The 22,709-nt window shown below is 42.4% G+C and overlaps 1 protein-coding gene and 1 non-coding gene across 3 annotated transcripts in view; one reads left to right on the top strand and one right to left on the bottom strand.

The window, feature by feature from the left end:
- OCLN (occludin) overlaps window positions 1-22,475 on the bottom strand; it is a 37,421-nt gene extending 14,946 nt beyond the window's left edge. The window contains exons 1-3 of one of the 2 annotated variants that reach the window (XM_060091739.1): window positions 22,414-22,475; window positions 17,362-18,040; window positions 13,998-14,159 (exon numbers count right to left, since the gene is read on the bottom strand). In XM_060091739.1, the coding sequence (XP_059947722.1) occupies window positions 13,998-14,159; window positions 17,362-18,040; window positions 22,414-22,463 (891 nt within the window). In that variant the 5' untranslated portion in view covers window positions 22,464-22,475. The remainder of the gene's footprint in view (window positions 1-13,997; window positions 14,160-17,361; window positions 18,041-22,413) is intronic. The other variant, XM_060091740.1, reaches the window with a different exon arrangement.
- LOC132487247 (U6 spliceosomal RNA) lies at window positions 276-387 on the top strand. The gene has a single exon (XR_009531545.1). It is a non-coding gene; the product is annotated as a U6 spliceosomal RNA (small nuclear RNA).
- Window positions 22,476-22,709: the final 234 nt, after the last annotated feature.

The raw sequence follows: 22,709 nt of genomic DNA, 5'->3' as shown, positions 1-22,709 counted from the left end.
ACCTTCCTTCCTCTATGGGTCTTCAAAGCCCAGCCCAGTACCTGGCACAAAGCAGGAGCCCAGAGTTTGCTGCATAAAGGTTACTTCATTTATTACTGTTCTACTTCTACACTGTGTATATCCAACCGCCTTATCAGATGAGCTGCTCTGAGCTGATGTTTATCTCTTAGAGTCAGCAGAACTAGACTAGCCCGAACACTGACTTCACCCTCCAGCACAGGTCTTTCATTACTTCAACCTTTTTCATACACGTGCACAAAAAATTCCAAGGCCATGCTCGCTTGGGCAGAACATACACTAAAATTAGAACAATACAGAGAAGATTAATTATTAGCATGGCCCCTGCGCAAGGGTGACATGCAAATCTGTGACGTGATACACAGTTTTGAAAAGAAACACCCAGCCAGACTCAAAGGTGAATAAGAAGCAGCCTTTGTCCTCGAAAGGAGCTTAAGTGTCTAGAGGCAGAAGCAAAATATATTTGTAAAACAAGGAGTAAGTTCATTTGTTTCCTTTTATGCTTCACGTTTCCCAAAAGAAAATATTACTTTTTCTCACGGTACCAATGCAAAAGTGAGTATAAACCTGCTGCTTTCAAAGGACAGTGGGGGGAAGCTGGGAAGTCCCAGTGAGGAGGGACCAGCATTAGAAAGGTATGAGTCCTCAGCCTGTGTTTCCTACAATGAGAACAGGGATTTGAGACTCACTGTTATTACTGATAGGATCCCAAGCCAGTCCATAATACCTGATGATGTAGCTAAAGTTCTTTAAAACAACAATGAAACAACCCTACCATTTTAATAACTATGGTAAAATTTTAAAGACTTAGAACCTGAGAAAAACTCGGCTTAATTCTGAACAGCCAATGGTGAACAGTTTTCCTCAAGTAACTTGAAACTAGCTCTAAGAAATTAGGGGCAGACGAAAGCAGAGTGAAAAAACACAAATGCAGGAAGATGTGCCTTCTACTAGGCACTGAGGGGAAAGGAAAGTCTGAGAGTCCAGCAAACGCCGGAACTGCTGCTGTGAAGCCAAGAGAAGCCTCGGGGCCTGGGGGGCTGATCCGGGGCTCCCGCCCGCAGGCCCTCCGGCGGGGGAGCTGCGGTTCGGGGGCAGCCGTGGGGCGGAAGGGCACTGCACGCACAGAAATCCACACGGCAGCGCCCAGCTGGCCGCTCTTCACTGGGATCTGCCTGAAGAGTTCCCGGCCCTAGTAGCACCCTTGCCGCACAGACAGACTTTATAAAAGGGAAAGACGAGACAGGAGAAGACAGACGGGCTGAGGCCGAGGAGAGAAAAGACCCTTAACCAATCAAAGAATGACACAGGCAGACTCTAGAGACTAAATTCAAAAAGGACAAGCACTCTCACAGACCATGTTTAAGGAGTATGAATGATTAATTTCAGGGGACAGGAAATGTTTTACCAAGATTCACATTCCAATCAAGAAAGAACTAAAGTGTTTCTGAAATGTCAAAATGAAATAAATTCAAGTGAAATAATTTCAAAAGATCTTCACAAGACGTAGTTATAATGAGGACAAATTTTTATTCAGAATTTAATTATACTCATTAGAAGTGTTCTATGTCACGTGTGAAAAAAATCTTTGTTAACTAGCCATCTTTGGGAATTAATGAAAACATCGTATATCCCTGTGGGGTGCCAAGGGGAAAACAAAGAGGGCGACTCAGGGCAGCTCTCATCCCAACGCCTGTCAGCACCCTGGGACCAGGATGGAGCTGCACGATCGATCGTCCTTATCAACGCTACTGACTCACAAGCAGCCTCTCCGCCCTGACTCCTTGAAGTCCGGGATGGAATTAAAAAAAGGTCAAGAATGTTTTAGGTCAATTCACCCCTGTAAGACAAAGTTTGGGAAAAACCTTTCTCTCCACACAAATCAACTGCACACTTCATCTGGAATGAGTACAAGCAAAAAGGAGCGATGACAGCCACGCCCCATTGTGCCCTTGGTTCCTAGCTCACACAACACGGGAAAAGAGTCAGACTACAGGGGCTTCCCTGGTGGCGCAGTGGTTGAGAGTCTGCCTGCCAATGCAGGGGACATGGGTTCGTGCCCCGGTCTGGGAAGATCCCACATGCCACGGAGCGGCTGGGCCCGTGAGCCATGGCCGCTGAGCCGGCGCGTCCGGAGCCTGTGCTCTGCAATGGGAGAGGCCACAACAGTGAGAGGCCCGCGTACCGCAAAAAAAAAAAGAGTCAGACTAGATCTGCATCACGAGAGGGAAGTTCATGTGTCAGGCAAAACCTGACCCCATTTGGTCCTCACCATTGCCCGGTGAGATAGGACTATCTCCACACTCATATGAGGAAACGGAGTCTCTAAGGTCCAATTAATTTGCTCAAGGTCACACAGAAGGTGACAGGGTACGGGGGGATGTAAACCCGGTCCACCTGACTCCCAAGCTCAGCTGTTTCTGGCGTAACAAACTGATACCTCAGTAATTTAAATATGGCTTGAGGTACCCATCTCATCTGGGCACTGACTATCCCCAGTAAGAAAAGGAAGCATTCTCATTGCCTTAACTCCTCACCACATCCGAATAAGATACGATGTGAATCCATTTTGAAGAGTTTTATTTGCCTACTGGACTATCATTCTAAAAGCAGCTTTTGACACAAAATTACTATGATATGTGCTTAGTCATCGGGTTCCTTTTGTTTAGGTCAGAGTGTAGGAACACCACCCTCAAAAGGCAAACAGAAGGGGTTTTCCTGCTTGGTAATTAAAGTGGAGAAATATACCAGACATCAGAGGGAGGAGGACCTTCATCTCAAAGTACCATGTCCAGTTTTACAACCCAAGGTCCACCTTCCCAGCCATGTGCCCTTGCACCACAAGTTTTCAAAACACTAAGTGGTCCAACTCGTTTTTCCCATTTTGATATTTTACACTCACAGATGCTCCCCCAACAAGAGCCTCAAAACTGCCTCTGGAAAGTTCCCTCAGACTTTTCTCCACCCTTGGTGGCTTGAAGGCAAATGCTCCCAAACAGACTAATCCCACAAAGCAAGAGATCATGGACCAGGCTTGGGCAAGTCTGATTAATTTACTTTGATCAGATGGCTCTGGGGATTCAGCAAACATCATGTTCCCTATCCAAACGCAGGCTGCCCACAGGGAAGTACTAACATACACCAGGCAAAGGTGAATTCTGGGGCTTCCCTGGTGGCGCAGTGGTTGGGAGTCCGCCTGCCGATGCAGGGGACGTGGGTTTGTGCCCCGGTCCGGGAAGATCCCACATGCCGTGGAGCGGCTGGGCCCGTGAGCCATGGCCGCTGAGCCTGCGCGTCCGGAGCCTGTGCTCCGCAACGGGAGAAGCCGCAACAGCGAGAAGCCCGCGTAGCGCAAAAAAAAAAAAAAAAAAAAAAAAAGGTTAATTCTGAAGCTCCTAAGAGCCAGTGAGTTGTCAGAGCTTTGGGAGGGGTGAGGTAGAGAAGCTTACACTCAGTAAGTGATCCCATTCGAGGCCCCTTGCTCTAGAAAGGAAAACTCTGGTTCAGCCTGAATTTTTTTTTTTTTGCGGTACGCGGGCCTCTCGCTATTGTGGCCTCTCCTGTTGCGGAGCACAGGCTCCGGACGTGCAGGCTCAGCGGCCATGGCTCACGGGCCCAGCCGCTCCGCGGCATGTGGGATCTTCCCGGACCAGGGCACGAACCCGTGTCCCCTGCATCGGCAGGCGGACTCTCAACCACTGCGCCACCAGGGAAGCCCCAGCCTGCATTTTAACACTCGTGTATCTCATGCCAGCCTCCCCAGCAGGTGTGCCGCAGGCACAGTACACCTTAGTCCTCAGAGCCCATGCCAGCCACCACCTAGGGTTCCAAATCCCCTTCAGTTTACTGCAGTACTCCACACAACCTCAGCATTTTCTAAGCATGCCATGCCTGGAAGAGACCTTATGCATACCTTAACTCAAATCCCACTGGGCTTGCAGTATTATAGCTGCAGCCTGGCTCTATGGAACAGTGGTTCTCAAAGTGTGTTCCCCAGACCAGTAGCATCAACATCACCTGGGAACTCTGGGAACTCAGAAATGCCAGTTCTCAGGTCCCATTCCAGACCCACTGCACGAGAAACACTGCAGGTGGGCCCAGCAAGCTGTTTTAACCGGCTCTCCCTGTGATTCTGATGCTTGCTAAGGTTTGAGAACCACTGATGGAGGACAGTTTTTCTCGATGTCACAGACAACTGCCCTGTTTAGACCATTATACCTATAGTTAGAATTAACTCTATTTAGTGCTGGAAATCTAGGAATCCCTGCATTCAGAAAGCCACAAAGACACTCACCAGCTCTAGCACAGATCCCACCTCACCTTCCGTTACAACTCTCTACGCCAGCCCCCCAGAATGCCCTGGACAGATAGGGCCTTCCATCCTCCACGCTGCTGGGTTCTGAAGGTCAGTCCATGGATAGGACACTTCCACTCTTGTTCCATTTCATGCCACCCGAGACCACAGATAATAGCGAAACCTTTCCCAGGGCGAGAGCCCAGTATACCAATTGTCAGCAGCCCACAGAACTGCTCTTACATTAAAGAACTCTTGTACTTACTGGTTGAAAATAAGAAAGCTATTCGAGATTCTTCAGCTGTCTAACACTGATTACCACCACCACCCGGTCCCAGTCACCTGCCCCACCTGGACCTGTTCCCCGCTCCTGTGTGCAAGGAGATGATACACAGAACCTGCCTACACCCTTCAAAAAAACATTTGTTCTTATCTCGCAGCAAGCTTACAAGTAAGAGGAAGATTAATAGTTTAACAACTGCAACCAACGTTAAATGTATTTATATTTTGGGTACTCTTACCCAAGCTCCCTTATTTGATGCCATCATTGCAAATACTAACAATTATTACTCTGGCTAAAATTTATTGGGCATTAATAAATTATGTGCTGGCCCTGACCTAAGCCCTTTAATTGTTACAGGATCAGCATATACATGTTGTAGGTGGAACTTTTATTTTCCCCATTTACACATGAGAAACCTATTAAATGAACAGACAAAGTGATTACCTTCATCAGAGTCCAAGGATACCAAAAGCTACCCAAGGCTGACCACAAAGGACAGGGTCCAAGACCCTGACCCCTCTCTACACCCAGGCCTGATCATCCTTACTAGCTCCTACCTTGACAGGCAAAATGTTGGAAACAATGCTATAACAATGCTGCATCACAATGTCAAAGCCTTAGAAACTTCTAGAAATAGGCTACCTAAATAAGACACTTAATATGTATGTATGTATGTATTTATTTATTTATGGCAGCATTGGGTCTTCATTGCTGCGCGCGGGCTTTCTCCAGTTGCAGCAAGCAGGGGCTACTCTTCGTGGCGGTGTGCAGGCTTCTCACTGCAGAGCACGGGCTCTAGGCATGAGGGCTTCAGTAGTTGTGGCACGCAGGCTCAGTAGTTGTGGCTCTCAAGCTTTAGAGCACTGGCGCAGTAGTTGTGACCACATGGGCTTAGTTGCTCTGTGGCACGTGGGATCTTCCTGGACCAGGGATCGAACCCGTGTCCCCTGCACTGGCAGGCGGATTCTTAACCACCGCACCACCAGGGAAGTCCCTACACTCAGCTTTTAGATCTAAACATTTCGTACTTAAAAACCGGATCTTGTTTAACAACCTTTATTTACTACTTGGTAATAATGAAGAAATAGTTTATGGCATGTTCTCTCCAAACTTAGTTTATTCTTGCTTCTGACATAAATTATGTGGCATAACAAGAAAAGATGCATCTTAGGAGACAGACAGAAAATACTCCCTGAGAACTGGCATGCTGATTTGTGGTAGAGATAAGCACTTTACACATACATTATCTCATTTTAATGACAGTTTTATTAATTATGAACTATTTCCCCCAATTCTACTGGCAAAGAAAACTGAGGCTCAGAGATCTCAGAGGAAAAAAAAAACACACCAAAAAAATACAAGTTATAAAGGCAAATGTAACACTTGTCCTGCTGGTTAGTACATTGAGACAAATTACTGAAGCCCTCTGCAAACCTCAGTGTCCCCTTGTATAAGAAGAATATTCACACTGTAAAGATGTATAGAGTGGCTACGCCTATAATGGCTACTTAGGAAATGGTGGTTCCTACCTTTCTTTTACTGTGACTTTTTAAAAAACTTTATTGCCAAAATCAAGACGTGAAGCTCAATCCCAAGTCAGCCTGATGTACGATACTGAAAAGAGCACTAAGAAACCAGAGTCCAAACTTCTAGCCCTGACTCATCAAATCACCACCAACAAGCCTCCTTCTTACTACCATGTCTACCTCGCAGGTCTTCAGCTTCCTTTGTGTAAGTTCACTGAGACAGACTGGATGACCTTACCCTAAGGTCCCAGACTGCTCTCAGATTTTCTGTTTTCTTTCACTTTACCAAAGCCAAACCAAAACTTATTCACAGGAGCACCTGAAACTGAAGTGCATAACTTTCATTTACTATTTTACCAGAATACTGCAGGTATCAACAAAAACTAATCTCAAGTACACACATTTTACAATCAACTCTTTAATATTTACCATAGGTGTGTGCTTTTCCAAAGCCAGACCCCAGTTCTAAGTACTTACTCTAGAGAAAACGAAGATGTATGTCTTGATATTTATATTTATGACCTTCTGGAAATGCAGGTGGGGGAAGAGAGATTTGAACACAAAGATTAACATGAAATACTCATCTTCATGGGCATAAGGGTATCAGCCCCTCCCAACTCAGCTCCAGCACTCCTGGCTGAAGTGGCCCCCTATGAGCATTCTCAGTGTGTTGGCAGGATGCAGCTCCTTAAACCACAGTCCCCTGCTGTTCTGTGAGGCCAAGCTCAAAGGGGCAGAAAGGGATCTGAGTGGCGTGACAACCTCCTGGGAAGAGCCAGCCAGACTACTGAGGAGCACTGGAGTGAAGCAGGCACATTCAAAGCTGCTCAGAAACACGTCCTAAGCTATTCAAATTGCACTCTGCATTTAAACCTGGTCAGATGACGCACACATAAAAAATAAAAGGGCAATTACGATTAACCCATGTAGCTCATATTCAGGTAGTAAGTACTATCTACTGAGCAGTTTCTCTAGAAACCATCTCCCCATTCCACACAGTAATTGTGGGAACTGCCACATGCTGGATTATGTGAGAAGGGCCCTGCCCTTGGGCACAGTGGGTTAGTGTGAGGATGGCTGCCTGACCCAAGGCTACTTATTCATCAGGGCCCCTTCCCCAGGCAAGTCATAGACGAAGCTCTAATATGAACAACTCAAGAGCTCTAAGTAGCTGCTTTCTGCTCCCCTTCTCCATGTGAAAATGAAGCCTACCAGGCAGGAGGGAGTCAAGATGAGAAAGCAGATCCCAATGGACTTGAAGTCCTGATTTTAGCTGTTCATGAAACACAGCCACAACCCTACCTCTGTGGCTAAGTTGTTTCAACTCTTTCTAGGATTTCGTAAATCACCACCCAAAATCTTGCAGATATATTCCTTTTCACCTATGCTAACTTAAGTTCTGTTTTTGTCAACTGTAACTAGTACTCATGCAACACCAAAATTCTTTTCTGCACAGCCAGCTGTCTTCCTTTCAATATCCCTGTAAGGCAGACAGCCATATATTACTGGTCTTCTTCATTTTCTCACATGCATCTCACATTAGCCTTGAGAGGCAGACCAAATAATATAGCCAATTTTAGAGATAAGAAAACTGAGGATCAGAAGGGGTAATCTGTTTACCAAAGAATGCTGGAGTCAGGACTCAAACCCAGAGCTTTAGGGTCCAGTGCTGTTGTCCCTCCACCAGGAATTCTCCCCAAACTAGACTTCCTTGACATACATATGGGTTAAAAATAACAGAACTGATCCACCTAGAGTCACAGCAAAAGCAATGAAGCTAGAATTCAAACCCTGGTATTCCACCTCCCTGATATACTGCTTCTATTAGACAGAAGTAGAAAAGACAGCATTACATAGCAAGAGTGGAAGAAAGGGGAAGACTACCAGTCCCACAGGGCTGTTCATCTGAGACTAAACGAAGGGTCTCCTCTAAAGCAACGCAAAAAACCTGCAGAGCCTAGTTTTCTGGCCAGTACATAGTAACATTACTTAGGGCAATGGAGAGGAAGTCCACTCAGAGTGAGAACAGCTGAGGGTACCTTCTCTGATCACAAAGGAACCGTTAGTTCCATTCCCAGAGCTGAGAAGCACTTCAGTCATGCAATCAAGGCAACAGAAAAGGGAAGGAACACATCATGGTCTTTCCTAATTAAAGTAGGGAAGTCACTCTGGAGACAGGTCACCTCTGGGAGCAGGCAGAAGCAGGTGGATGGGAGAGTAAAAAACACATGGGGTAATGTACCTTAGACCTCGTATTGTAATTCTTGGGTAGGATGATGGGTGTTCATTATGAAAAAAATCAATAAATACAAAAAGGCTATGAATGGACCAAAGACAAGGTCATGAACCAAGAATTGGGAAGAATTTATTTCTGTGTACCTGAAACCAATCTGGAAAAAAAAGAGACACAGAGAAAATGTAATCACTAAGGCTTTCCCTAAGAGCACACTGGCATGGAAATGCTAGACTAGGGCTCAAGTCCTGGCTTTGTCACATTATGTGAGCCCAGGCATGTAAATGTAAAATGCTTTCCATTTAGATAACAGCTAAGTTACCTTCAACATCAATTTTCTCCATTTTCAAAAAAAAGTACCACATACTTACTGTAAGAAAATTACTTTTGACATAATTATTCTGGTCAAAAATTGGAAAAAAACTAATATGCAACAACAGGGATTGGTCAAATACATCTCTACAATGGAATGTTATTAGAAAAGGTGTGTGGAACCAGAATTTCACACACCACTGATGGCTGTATAAATTGGTACATCTCCTTTGAAGGGCAATTTCTTACTATCTACCAAAGTTACAGACCTATGTATATACATACCCCTTGATTCAGTAATACTCGCGAAATTTAGCCTATAGGAGTATATATATAGACAGACATATATACAAGTTATACAAAGTTTTCTTTTTTTAAATCCTATCATTGTTTATAATATTAAATAATAAATATATCCAACAATGAAAGACTGATTACATAAACCATGGTACATCCATACCACAAAGAGGCTATGAAGTGGTAAGGAAAGATCACCAAGACACACTGCAAAGTAAAAAGGGGATGTGCAGACAGAATGGTATGATCAGTACACTAACTTCTGCATAAAAAAGCAGGAAGTGTATTTTTCTTTGGTTTTATTTTCACAAAATAGAACACTGGAAGGAATCATAAGAAACTAAGAAGGGTACGTACAAGTGTGGAGAGAGGGTGAGGAAAGATACCCAGAAATGGGCAAATGGAAACACAAGGATGGCAGGGAGACTGCCTGAAAACCTGTTTTTTAAAAAAATTATAATTCTGGTCATAGGCTTTTTACTTATTTATTTTTTTAAATTTATTTATTTTTGGCTGAGTTGGGTCTTTGTTGCTGCACGTGGGCTTTCTCTAGTTGCGGTGAGCAGGGGTTACTCTTCATTGCAGTGCACAGACTTCTCACTGCGGTGGCTCCTCTTGTTGCAGAGCACAGGCTCTAGGTGCACGGGCTTCAGTAGTTGTGGCATGTGGGCTCAGTAGTTGTGGCTCACGGGCTCTAGAGCACAGGCTCAGAAGTTGTGGTGCACGGGCTTAGCTGCTCCACGGCATGTGGGATCTTCCCGGGCCAGGGCTTGAACCCATGTCTCCTGCATTGGCAGGCGGATTCTTAACCACTGCGCCATCAGGGAAGCCCTGGTCATAGGCTTTTTAAAAAGGGGTAATTAGAAAGCTTTTATCTTGCCAGAAAATACAAAAATTAAAACAGTACCACACCAACCAATGCAACAACATAAATGAATCTTATAGCATTATGTTGAGTGGACATAAAAGCACACAGGACATAATTCCATTTATGTGAAGTTTAAGAATAGGCAAAACTAATTGATGTGATAGGAATAAGAGGAGTTACCAACCCCTAGGGGATACTGACTAAAAGGCATAAGGAAACCTTGGACACTGAATGTATGATATCTTGATTTAGAGGCTGGTTACAAATGGGCTTATACGTGTAAAATTTCACCAAGCCATACAATTAAATTAGTGCATTTAATGTACTTTACTGTGTGTGTATAGATATACATTACACTTCAGTAAAAATTTTTAACAATATCAAAATTGTTTTTGAGAAATATTTAATGTGATAAGAAGCCTATATCATGTTAAATCAAAAAAGGTAGAATTTTACATTGATAAGGACTATAATCATACCTCTGAATTAGAATAAGAAGTAGGAAGAGGAGGAAAGGATTAAAGAAAATACACCAAAAAGGTAACTCAGGATGGCAGAATTTTCTTTATACTTCACAGTATTTTCAAAATTATTTAGTTAAAATAATCATATTCTTTTAATTCAGAAAAAGTACCAATTAACCTGGAGTTTGAGGACATAATAGAAAAAATAAAGATCTACAACTTTAATTAAAAGAGTCTTTAAACATTTAAAATACAAGGTTGGTACAAACTTAAGTGAGTGACTGACTACAAAGGACCAGGTTAACATCCAAACAGTGTGCAAACATGGCCTGTTTACTTTACAAAGTACAAGATATCCAGAAAGGGGAGGGAAAAAAAACAACCCTAAAAATCCCTAAGAAGGCAGAGAAACCATTGTGCCGGAGATTCAGAGACAGGAAATTAGAAAATTACACATTTTCTCACAGATAATACAAAAGGACTGAAATCTGCTTAAAACTCTGAAGGCTCAGCTGTTGAGGTGCCTTTGCTCTGGGGGTTCTTATCTTAAAGATTTTAAAAATTCAAGAAAGGCAGTAAGATTTAATTATGAATGTCAGGACGTACCTACCCCAATGTGTAAGGAAGGAGTAAATTTAGTAGGTAATTGCTCCTTTAGTAAGTTTAGTAAGATACCACCCCCGCACCCCCAAACAATCCATTATTAGCTGTATGGAGAGTATCTTGTCCTAGTTCTCCACAATTAGAATTCAAATTTTAATTCTCATTTAGTACAAGTAATTAATTCTAGATTCTCTTCCATTATTTCAAGTGGAGATCATTTTTACGATATTACTTTCTAATAACCAAAAGGAAGAAAAAAACACGAATCCACTCCACTGCCAGGCACTTTATTTTATTTTGCTTTATTTTCTAATTTTTAAATTTATTATTATTTTTTTGGCCGTGCCACACAGCTTGCAGGATCTTAGTTCCCCGACCAGGGATTGAACCCGGGCCCCGGCAGTGAAAGTGCCAAGTTCTAACCACTGGACTGCCAGGGAATTCCCCCACTTTATTTACTTATTTTATTGGAGTATAGTTGATTTACAATGTTGTGTTACTTTCTGCTATACGGCAAAGTGATTCAGTTATACATATACGTATAGCCACTCTTTTTTAGATTCTTTTCCCATACTCTACTCAATACTCTGTAATGCCGGGCACTTCGGATGCAGCATCAAAGATTTCCACTTGCGCAGCTATGTTACCGGAGTGAAATCCATTCGAGCAGAATGCTGCGTAAGAGCAGAGAAACCTGAGGAACAGTCTGCATCTGGTTGTGGAAGTAAATTGAGGCAAGAATGAAAATGTGGGATTGAGTTCGGCAAAGCAAACCTGGGCAGGTGAAGGGAGAATGGAAGGTAAAGCACAATACCTGTGGCTAAAACTGCCTCCCAATCGCTTATTTCCAATAGCCTTCCTTAGGCATTTGAGTTGGGGGAACAAGGGAAAAGGAAATGAGGACTTTGCAAGTAATTAAGTAATTAAAACATCAGTGTGCTCAAAATCCTATGTCTGCTATTCAACAGATGATTATTTAGGTTCATATGACAAAACATTTATTACTACAGAAAAACTATGATGTGTGAAACAACCTAAAGGCTGGCTATCAAATTTCCAGGTATTCAGTGAGGAAGCATTATAAAAATAATGCCTCTTGGGCTTCCCTGGTGGCGCAGTGGTTGAGAGTCCGCCTGCAGATGCAGGGGATGCAGGGTCGTGCCCCGGTCCTGGAGGATCCCACATGCCGAGCGGCTGGGCCCGTGAGCCATGGCCGCTGAGCCTGTGCGTCCGGAGCCTGTGCTCCGCAACGGGAGAGGCCGCAGCAGTGAGAGGCCCGCGTACCACACAAAAAATAAGTAAAAAATAATGCCTCTTTAAAAGTTAAGCCTTTCTGGCTTTGTTGTCATCATCATCTCCATAAGTTATTACGGCTATCTTTTGTCAAATTATCCAAAGTACCCAGAACTTATTAAACTTTCATGACAGTAAAATCAGATGAGAAGCCAAAGTTCACTGGGACTCTAATATTACTGGCACTGGTCTCTCTTGAGTCAGTTTTTATGCTCTCAAAACCTTAAGTAAACAAATCCAACAGCCAGTGAAAACTGACACACCCAGAAACTCTGAGTGAAACCTTGACTTCACAGTTCACAATAGACTGTCCTATTCCCTCTACAGGTGGCCTTGCCTGGAGCTAAAGGTCAGAAGAAAACAATCCCCAACACCTTCACACTTTACGGGGTGGGGGTGGGGGGGCGGGGAGAAGAATGAGGAAGAAAACAACAACAAGCAGGCTTCAAGGAGAGCTCGGGAACATGGGCACATACATACCACACCTTCTGTTTTTCCCGACTGCTTCGTCTTAGTACCTTAACTAGAAAAATTTCATCTACATTCAAAATTCTTCCAACATCAGATGGAGGATGCTAGAGCTAGGAGCCTTCAAGATGATCAGTATTGGGGCTTCCCTGGTGGCGCAGTGGTTGAGAGTCCGCCTGCCGATGCAGGGGACGCGGGTTCGTGCCCCGGTCTGGGAGGATCCCACATGCCGCGGAGCGGCTGGGCCCGTGGGCCATGGCCGCTGAGCCTGCGCGTCCGGAGCCTGTGCTCCGCAACGGGAGAGGCCGCAGCAGTGAGAGGCCCGCGTACCGCGATGAAGAGTGGCCCCCGCTTGCCACAACTAGAGAAAGCCCTCGCATAGAAACGAAGACACAACACAGAATAAATAAATTAATTAATTAATAATAATAAAAAAAAAAGATGATCAGAATCTTCACCCCCAACCTGACCAGCAGGACCCACCCTCAGCCCACTCGGCTCTGCCCACGGGCCAAAACCAACCTACCCTGGAAGCAGGGTCCAGGGTTCTCAACTAACCTTCATGGCAAGAAACCAATCTGCTCAAAGAAACCTATGAAGGCAGATTCTGAGGCTGCTCTCAACAACATCCTAACAGAGTGTTTCTAACAAACAAAGTTTGGAACATCCCAAAAACAGGTTAGCTATCAGGAACATGCATTTGGGAGGTATTTGGTAAGAGGGACTTTCTGCACTTCAGCAAATCGCATCATTTAGGAAGCCACCTACTGGTAGGATTAACAGTATATGCAAAAAAAAAAAAAAAAAAAGCCCTAATCTCTCTCTGCCTTCACTAAAGTATTTCATATGTCAATATTAGTACAGAATTAGTCCCTGTGATTCTCCAGGCTGTTCCACATGTAAAAAGTTTAAAGACCTGCCACCTGCTACCACCCCAAAAACATCCTTGCCAATCTTGACCAAAGACAGTAAACATCCTGAGCACTGGTATTTACTTCCAAAACAATCAGCAGGATAATAAAAAGGAAGGGGAGAGGAGATGTTTTTGTTTTCCAAAGCCACGTTATTTCCTTCGTGATTTCTTTAAAAGCCATTTCTTCTCAGTGCCGAGATCCACTTCTTAGAAATAGAAATCTGGCTTTTACCCGTAGTAAAACCATGTCCACTCATCCCACTTTCTTAACATTCGAAGTAAAACCTGAGGCCACAACTTTTGCAATATACAAAGACAATAATTCTACAAATAAAGTTTCACAAAGCAGTATAGGTTAAATTTAGAGACAAATCTGGGGGTCTAATAAAAAACTGGACATTTACTGACTTTCTTAAAACACTTACCCACTCTTCGACATTGGGGGGCTGCTCATCATAAATACGTTCCTTGTCCCACAAAATGTTTGACTTGTCATACCGGTCCATCTTTCTTCGAGTTTTCACAGCAAAGAAAATTATTAAAGCAAAAGCCACAATAACCATAAACCCCAGCACAATGGCAATGGCCTAAAAAGAGATTAAAGATATTGACATATTTAGCTTTTAATTGCTTACTTTATCCCAACCCACACTCTACAACTACCTAAGGCCCTACTAAATATCTGTTGTTTAACTGCTATAAAACCGATACAAATGGTTACATTTTAAAAATATAAAACCTAGCCCAAGCTAGTTCAGCTAAGGCTAGCAACACACACACACACACACACACACACACACACACACCCCAACCTTGATTCTCACACATACACATACACACACACACACACAACCTTGATTCAATCCTTGGAATGAACATGAATCCCTGTTTTAGAATTATAGAAAACTAGTTCCAAAGCCTGAGCACCAAGGGGCCATATTTCCATAAACAGATGAGAATGTCCAATAAATTAACTCATCACTGGTATGCTTCTAAAGGGCTGGAAGATGTTATTCTCAGAAGTAGTTTTATTATTTTTTTTAACATCTTATTGGAGTATAATTGTTTTATAATGGTGTGTTAGCTTCTGCTTTATAACAAAGTGAATCAGTTATACATATACATGTATCCCCATATCTATTCCCTCTTGCATCTCCCTCCCTCCCACCCTCCCTATCCCACCCCTCTAGGTGGTCACAAAGCACCCAGCTGTCAAAAGTAGTTTTAAATACCCAATCATGCTTATAGCCTTGTTCGTAACACATGCCTGGCACAACTTTTTACACTTAATGTAAATTTCAGTCTTACCATAAATTATGCAGATACACTCTAACCAAGCTATAAATTAGAGAGAATGGGCTAATGATCCATTTAGTCTGTTAGGTTCCTCTGTTTTAGGTGTCTTTTGTGTGCTTACTAGAAGAGCCTGTGACAAGGAAACCCTACCCCTGACAGTTCTCCTAGTGTCTGACAGGTATGTTAAGTGGTACACTGGCCTGGAGGCACTTGGGAGTTGAGACAGGTACCAGGGGTCTGGCCTGGATGTCTGCTAACGGGTAAGAGGAAGCTCTCTTGGCAGCTGTCTATGTAACAGTGGTATCCTTTTTCAAAGAATACAGGTTTTGGGTAGTCAGAGGACTAAGGGATGTCAGTATGCTAAGAAAGGAATACCAGCCCTCAGCCCTATTTACCACAGACACTCTGAATGTCAACAACAAAACTCTGCAACCTACATTTCAGTCTTCAAAATAATGGTAATTATTGGAGAAGGTCTAACCCCCAAAAAGTGACTCATTCTGGTAAAAGAATGAAAATTCCTCGGTCAGTGTAAGGAGAAAAAAAAAAAAGGAATAAAGATTAGTAAGTTAGAAACATTTTCTTAATTAGGATGACTCATGGTTACTGAAAGCAGGGTTCTCCACCCCACCTGCACATTTGAACCACCTGACAGTTTTTTGAAATACTGATTTACACAGTGAAAATTTGAAAACATTTTTATAAGAAATTAAAGAAGACCTAAGTAAATGAAAAGACACCCTATGTTCATGGATCAGAAGACTTATTGTAAAGAGGACAATTCTTCTCCCAGCTAGGATTTTGAAGGATTGCATTGATCTACAAATTCAATGCAATTCTTCAAAATCCTAGCTGGCTTTTTTGCAGAAATTGACAAGCTGATCCTAACATTCATATGAAAATGCAAGAGACCTAGAATCTAGCCAAAAGAATCTTGAAAAAGAAGAACAAAGTTGGAGGACCCCCACTTCCCAATTTCAAAATTGATGACAAAGCTACAGCAATCAAGAAGTGTGGTACTGACCTAAGGACAGAAACATAGGTAATGGAAACTAATTGAGAGTCTAGAAATAAATCGTCACATTTATGGTTAATTCATTTTTGACCAGGGCATGAAAATAACTCAATGGAGAAATAGTCCTTTCAACAAATAATACTAAGACAACTGGATATCCACATGCAAGAAATGTTGGACCCCTTCCTTATAACATGCCCCAAATTAACTCAAAATGGATCATGGACCTAACTGTTAAGAGCTAAAATTATAAAACTCTTAGAAGAAAACATATAGGAGTAAATCTTTGTGACCTCGAATTAGGCAAAGTGTTTTTAGATACGACACCCTTTTGGGGTGTAAAAGCAATGAAGCAAAATTAAATTAGACCTCACCAAAATTAAAAAACTTCTGTGCAAAGAACATCATCCAGAAAGTGAAAAGAGAAGGACAAAATGGAGAGAAAATACTTGCAAATCATATTATAAGGGACTTGTATCCAAATATATAAAATTTCTTACAACTCAATAAAAATCCAAATAGCCCAACTGAAAAATGGGCAAAGATTCTGAATAACCGTTTCTCCAAAGAAGATATACTAATAGCCAATAAGCACAAGTAAATATCATTAGCTATCAAGGAAATGCAAATCAAAACCAAAATGAGGTACCACTTCACACCCATTAGTATGGTTAGACTCAAACAGACAAAAACAATGCTGGGGGATGTGGAGAAGTTGGAATCCTCATACATTTCTGGTAAATGTACAACAATGCAACTTCTTTGTAGAACAATGTGACAGTTCCTCAAAAGGTTAAACACAGAATCTCCGTAAGACCCATCAATTCTACCCCTAGGTATATAATGAACTCAAGAGACGTTAAAACGTAAGTTTCACACAAAAATTCATAACAGCCAAGGTGGAAATAGCCCAAATGTCTGTTGACTGGTGAATAAATAAAATGTGGTATAGCCCCACAATGGAACGGTATTCAGCAATAACAAGGAATGAAGTACTGGTACATGGTCTAACACCGATGAACCTTAAAACATTAATGCTAAGTGAAAGAAGCCAATCATAAAAAAACACATATTGTATGAGTCTGCTTATATGAAATATCCAGAATAGGCAAAACCATACAACAGGATTAGTGGTTTCTCGATCTGGGGACGGTTAGTGAAATGAGGAGTGACCGCTAATGAGGATGGGGTTTTTTTCTGGAGTAGTGAAAATGTTCTAAGATCAACTGTGGTGATGGTTGCACAACTCTGTGAATATACTAAAAATACTGAACTGTGTTTTAAATGGATGAATTGGATGGTATGTTAATCATACCTTAATAATGACACCCAGCCCTTCTCCCAGTTTCTGATTTAAATAGAAGTGGGGCGTGGCATCAATATTTTTTTAAACTCCCGAAGTGAATCTATCAAGCATCCCAAGATGAGAGCCTCTGACCCAAGGAAAGAGGGGAGAAAAAAAACAAAACTATCCCTACCTCCTGGGGATCCACCACACAGTAGTGATATAAATATTGATCCACATAGACTCCAGCAGCTGCAGGTGTATAAAACTGGTTGCAGAGGGCATATATTTGTGAACTGTAGAGAGACCCAGATGCCTGGGCAGTTGGGTTGACTCCCATTATATAGACAATTGTGGCAATAAACACCATAATGGCCAGGATAGCACTCACTATTATCACAGTCAAATAATATCTTCTTGTTCTAGATATTTCAGCTCTTATAACGCTGGTAACAAATATCACCAATGCAGCCATGAAACAAAAGGCAGCCATGGCCAGCAGGAATCCCTTTGCTGCTCTTGGATCTGTATAGCCTCCTCCATAGCCATAACCGTAGCCATAACCATAGCCATATCCACTTCCGTAGCTACCAAAGCCACTTCCTCCATAAGGGTAGCCCATGCCACCTCCCATTAAGGTTCCATAGCCTCTGTCCCAGGCAAGAGTGGAGGCAACACAGGCAAAAATGGCAATGCACATCACGATAATGAGCATAGACAGAATCCGAATCACTCCTGGAGGAGAGGTCCATCTGTAGAAGTGGAGAATTTCATCTTCCGGGTAGAAAGAATACGCTGGCTGAGAGAGCATCGGTCGAATATGCATCTCTCCACCATATACGTCATTGCTTGGTGCATAATGATTGGGTTTGCTGAAAAGCACATGAAAATTTTAAGTTAGCCATTTTTAGTGGTGAGCAGAAAGAACAAATAAAGTACCTGGAATAATCTGAACAAACCACTGGCAAATAAAACTACGATTTGTACTGTTCCACTGTAATGGGGCAATCTGTATCCCCCCACACCCCTACCAAAGTCAAATATCAAAATCCTGACCCCCGGACTTACCCGGTGGCACAGTGGTGAAGAATCCGCCTGCCAATGCAGGGGACACAGGTTCGAGCCCTGGTTCGGGAAGATCCCACATGCCGCGGAGCAACTAAGCCCGTGCGCCACAACTACGGAGCCTGCGCTCTAGAGCCCGCGAGCCACAACTACTGAGTCCGCGTGCCCAGAGCCCACACACCACAACAAAGAGTAGCCCCCGCCTGCTGCGACTAGAGAAAGCCCACGCGCAGCAACGAAGACCCAATGCAGCCAAAAATAAATAAGTAAATAAATAAATTTAAAAAAAAAATCCTAACCCCCAATGTGATGGTACTAGGAGGTGGGGTCTCTGGGAAGTAATTAGGTCATAAGGGTGGAGCCCTCATGAATGGCATCAGTGCCCTTATGAAAGAGGCCCCAGAGAGTACTCTCACCCCTTCTACAATGTAAGGATACAAGAAGTCTGCAATCTGGAAGATGGCCTCCACCAGAACCGGACCGTGCTGGCACCATATCTTGGGCTTCCAGCCTCCAGACTGTGAGAAATAAGTTTCTGTTGTTTATAAGCTACCCAGTCTATGGTACTCTATTATAGTAGCCCCAGCTGATTCAGACACCCACTGAACAGTAAACATATCTGTGCCTGATGCATCAAAATCACCTGGAGGGTTTGTTGGCCCTCATCCCCAGAGTTGCTGAGTCTGCAGGTCTGGGGTAGAACAAGTTTCTAGATGCTGCTGATGCTGCGGTCTGGAAACCATACATTGAGAATGACTGCTTAGTTTCTACGGAACAGAGGTTCTCAAATTTTGCGGCATATTAGAATCACCTGGGGATGTATAAAATCCCTAGACGGAGCACTCCAGACCAGTTAAATCATAATCCCTGGGGACGGGACCCAGGGTGGTATCAGCCTTTTTGCCTTTGTGACTGAAGACTGATTCTTTCAGACTTGACACTTACAGTGGCCTCCACTGGGTCACGTGTAAATCCTGGCAGCCTCTCTCTCTTACCTAAGAATGCACATTCATTCACTTATCATTTGGCGGCTATTTACTGGAGTTGCCAGGCTGACGCGTGCTGGGCTCTGTGCTAGGTACTGGGGATAAAACAGTGAACAGGACAGCCTCAGTCCAGGCCGATCACAGAGTACAGTCTGTCAGGGCAGTAAGACATTAAATGAAGCACTACATGAACTACAGCCACTTACAGCAAGAGCTACAAAGTAGATCAATTACCAATGAGGGCTCATCAGAATGGTGGCTAATCAGATCTGATGGCTAATCAGATCAGAATCTCCTTTATAAAAATACCTTGCAAACTCCAGTAATTTAATGATAAACACACAGCTTGTAACAGACACACTGATGCGTGGGCACACTGAATCTGAAAACTGTGGGCCCAGGCGAGGCAAAATTCAATTCCTAAACCAACTAAAGCCCTTTTGTTTTTGTCATTATTTCTATAGACCGCCTTCCTCACTCCAAAGGAGACATCTTACTACTGGGTGCCACTAACCATAGGAATTAGAATTACCTGAGTATCATAAATGAGAATGAAAAGGAAATGGAGAAACTGGAGAGAACAATGAAAATGTCAAGAAAGTAAATTCAGTAAGACATTCTACTTAGATACTTGGGCTATTTCCATTTGGGGCTGTCATGAACAGCATAGCTCTGACACAGTCTCCAACATACATCCTGGTACACACAGGCACTTTTTTTTAGGGTATATATCCAGGAGTAGAATTTCTGGGTCAAATTTTTTTTTTTAATTTTTAGCTCTACTAGACAATGTCAAACTGTTTTCCAAAGTGACTGATTCACTCATACTCCCATTAACAGTGCAATGTTCACAGAAACATTGCTTATGATAACCCCAAGCTGGAAACAGTCCAAACGCCTGCCTACAGTGCCTGCCATGGGTAACTGTGATAGAGCCTCACAATGGAATGCTATGGAGCTGTGCTATTATGACAGCTACTAGCTGCACAGATGGATGGAGCACTTGAAATGCGGCCAGTCCCAACTGAGATGTGCTGTGAAGTGTAAAACACAAAGTGCTCATAGTATGAGGGAAGAATGTAACATCAGCAGGAGAGAACCCTAGTATTGACTATGGACTTTGAGTGATAATGATGTGTCAATGTAGGTTCCTCAACTGTAACAAATGCACCACTCTGGTGGGGATGTTGATAATGGGGAAGCTATGCATGTGTGGGCAGGGGACCTATAGGAAATCTCTGTATGTGCCTCTCAATTGTGCTGTGAACCTAGAACTGCTCTAAAAAATAAAGACTGCTAAAAAAAGAATATAAACTATCTTGTAAACCAATGTTTATGTCAATCACATGTTGAAATGATAACATTTTGGATATACTGAGTTAAGTGAAATATATTATTAAAATTAATTTCCTTTATTTTTAATATGGTTACAAGAAAACATGAAACTACATATATGGCTCGCACTGTATTTCTTTAGCACTGCTCTGAAGCAAAAAATGAACTACAAATTCATGTAGATAAATCTTACAAGTTGAAAGAAGCAAAGCAGAAAAGAATACATACAGCATATTATGTTCATACAAAGTTTAAGAACAAGTAAAACTAAACTATATTGTTCAGGATGTACAAAGTGGTAAAATAATAGAGAAAAGCAAGTGACGTCCATATGTCAGAACAGTGGTTTCCACAGGAAGGAGAGGACACAGGCAAAGATTGAGGTGCTCTATTTCTTGACTGAGATGATTATTTTGCTTTGTATTTATTCATCATTTTATATGCATGTTCTGTGCCCTTTTCTATATGTATATTTCACCACTGTTTACAAAAATAAGTATGAGGTTAATGGAGCACTACTCAGTTACTATATTCTCCAGCATATCTCATTGCCATAAACAGTTGTGTCCCTACCACATTCAGGTATCGGTCAGGAGGCTATGTAATAGAAGCTCATCCCCTTACTACAGTTATCAGAGTTAAAGCTACAAACTACTTAAAGGAGGAAACCCCTATCAATGTTTGACAGAAAATTTAAAGCTTAAGAATTCATTGTTAAATCTCCAAATGGCTAAAGACACCAAAAACCCTCAACTTTGTTTCTTGTTTTAATATAATTAAGGAATCACTTAAAATTAACAATGTGGAAAACATTATTGTTAAGTGAAAGAAGTCAGTCATAAGAGACCAAACATTGTATGATTCCATTTCTATGAAATATCCAGAATGGACAAATCTAGAAACAAAGTGGACTGGTGGTTGCCTAGTACTGGGGGGAAATAGGGAATGACCGCTAATGGATAGAGGGGTTCTCTGGGAAGGGGATGATGAAAATATTCTAAAATTGATTGTGGTAATGGTTGCACAACTCTGTGAATACACCCAAACCAATGAACTGCCCATTCTAAGTGGGTGAATTGTAAGGTGTGTGAATTATATCTCAATAAAGGTGTTATTTGAAAAACTGACAATCTATTGCCAACAGTCATTAATATGGAAGCTTCATACCACTTGTGAAAAACAAAAAGGGGGCTTCCCTGGTGGCGCACGGGTTGAGAGTCCGCCTGCCGATGCAGGGGACACAGGTTCGTGCCCCAGTCCGGGAGGATCCCACATGCCGCAGGGCAGCTGGGCCCGTGAGCCATGGCCGCTGAGCCTGCGCGTCCGGAGCCTGTGCTCCACAACGTGAGAGGCCCGTGTACCGCAAAAAAAAAAACAAAAACAAAAAAAACAAAAAAGAAACAAATATACACACAAATATAAGCCTAGACTATATTAGAGCAAACATTAAAATCAAGTGATAATAGCTCCCACTGCAGAAAAAAACTGTCATCCTGGAAGTTATAGGTAAGAGGGAAACTCACTCTTCACCACATACCCTTTGGTTCAATTTGATTTTACAAATCAACCAAACACATAACAGTTTTATTTTATTTTATTTTATTTTATTCTATTCTATTCTACTATTTTATTTTATAGCAAACACATAACAGATGAAAGTTTCAACTACACCTTTTTTTTTTTAAACATGTAATAGACTTTTAAAAAAAAGAAAAGGGGAATTGCCTGGTGGTCCAGTGGTTAGGACTCCATGCTCTCACTGCTGAGGACCTGGGTTCAATCCCTGGCCAGGGAACTCAAATCCCACAAGCTGCAAGGCTCGGTCAAAGAAAAAGAAAAAGACTTACATATTTACTTACAATTCATCAGGTCTGTAAGGAGGTGGACTTTCAAAAGGCCTGGATGACATGGCTGATGTCGGTGGTCACCTGATCTTCAGGATGAGCAATGCCCCGTAGCTCCCAAGCCAATCTAAGCAACATAAGTAGGGTAATGACATTACTAGTGAGCTCATAGTTTCCTTGCATCACTAAGAAAACTAATGATATCAATCTCAAGTAACCTCTCACTCCATGGTTATTTCTCTCGTCCTTTCCACTGTCATTTTTACACATTGGACCATTAATTCTTTGAGCACAAGAAATCACTGAGTGTA

This window comes from Mesoplodon densirostris, chromosome 3 (genome assembly GCF_025265405.1).
Source record: "Mesoplodon densirostris isolate mMesDen1 chromosome 3, mMesDen1 primary haplotype, whole genome shotgun sequence".
NCBI classification, from domain to species: domain Eukaryota; kingdom Metazoa; phylum Chordata; class Mammalia; order Artiodactyla; family Ziphiidae; genus Mesoplodon; species Mesoplodon densirostris.
Note: the sequence above shows the minus strand (reverse complement) of the source record. Positions and strands in the feature narration are given on the sequence as shown.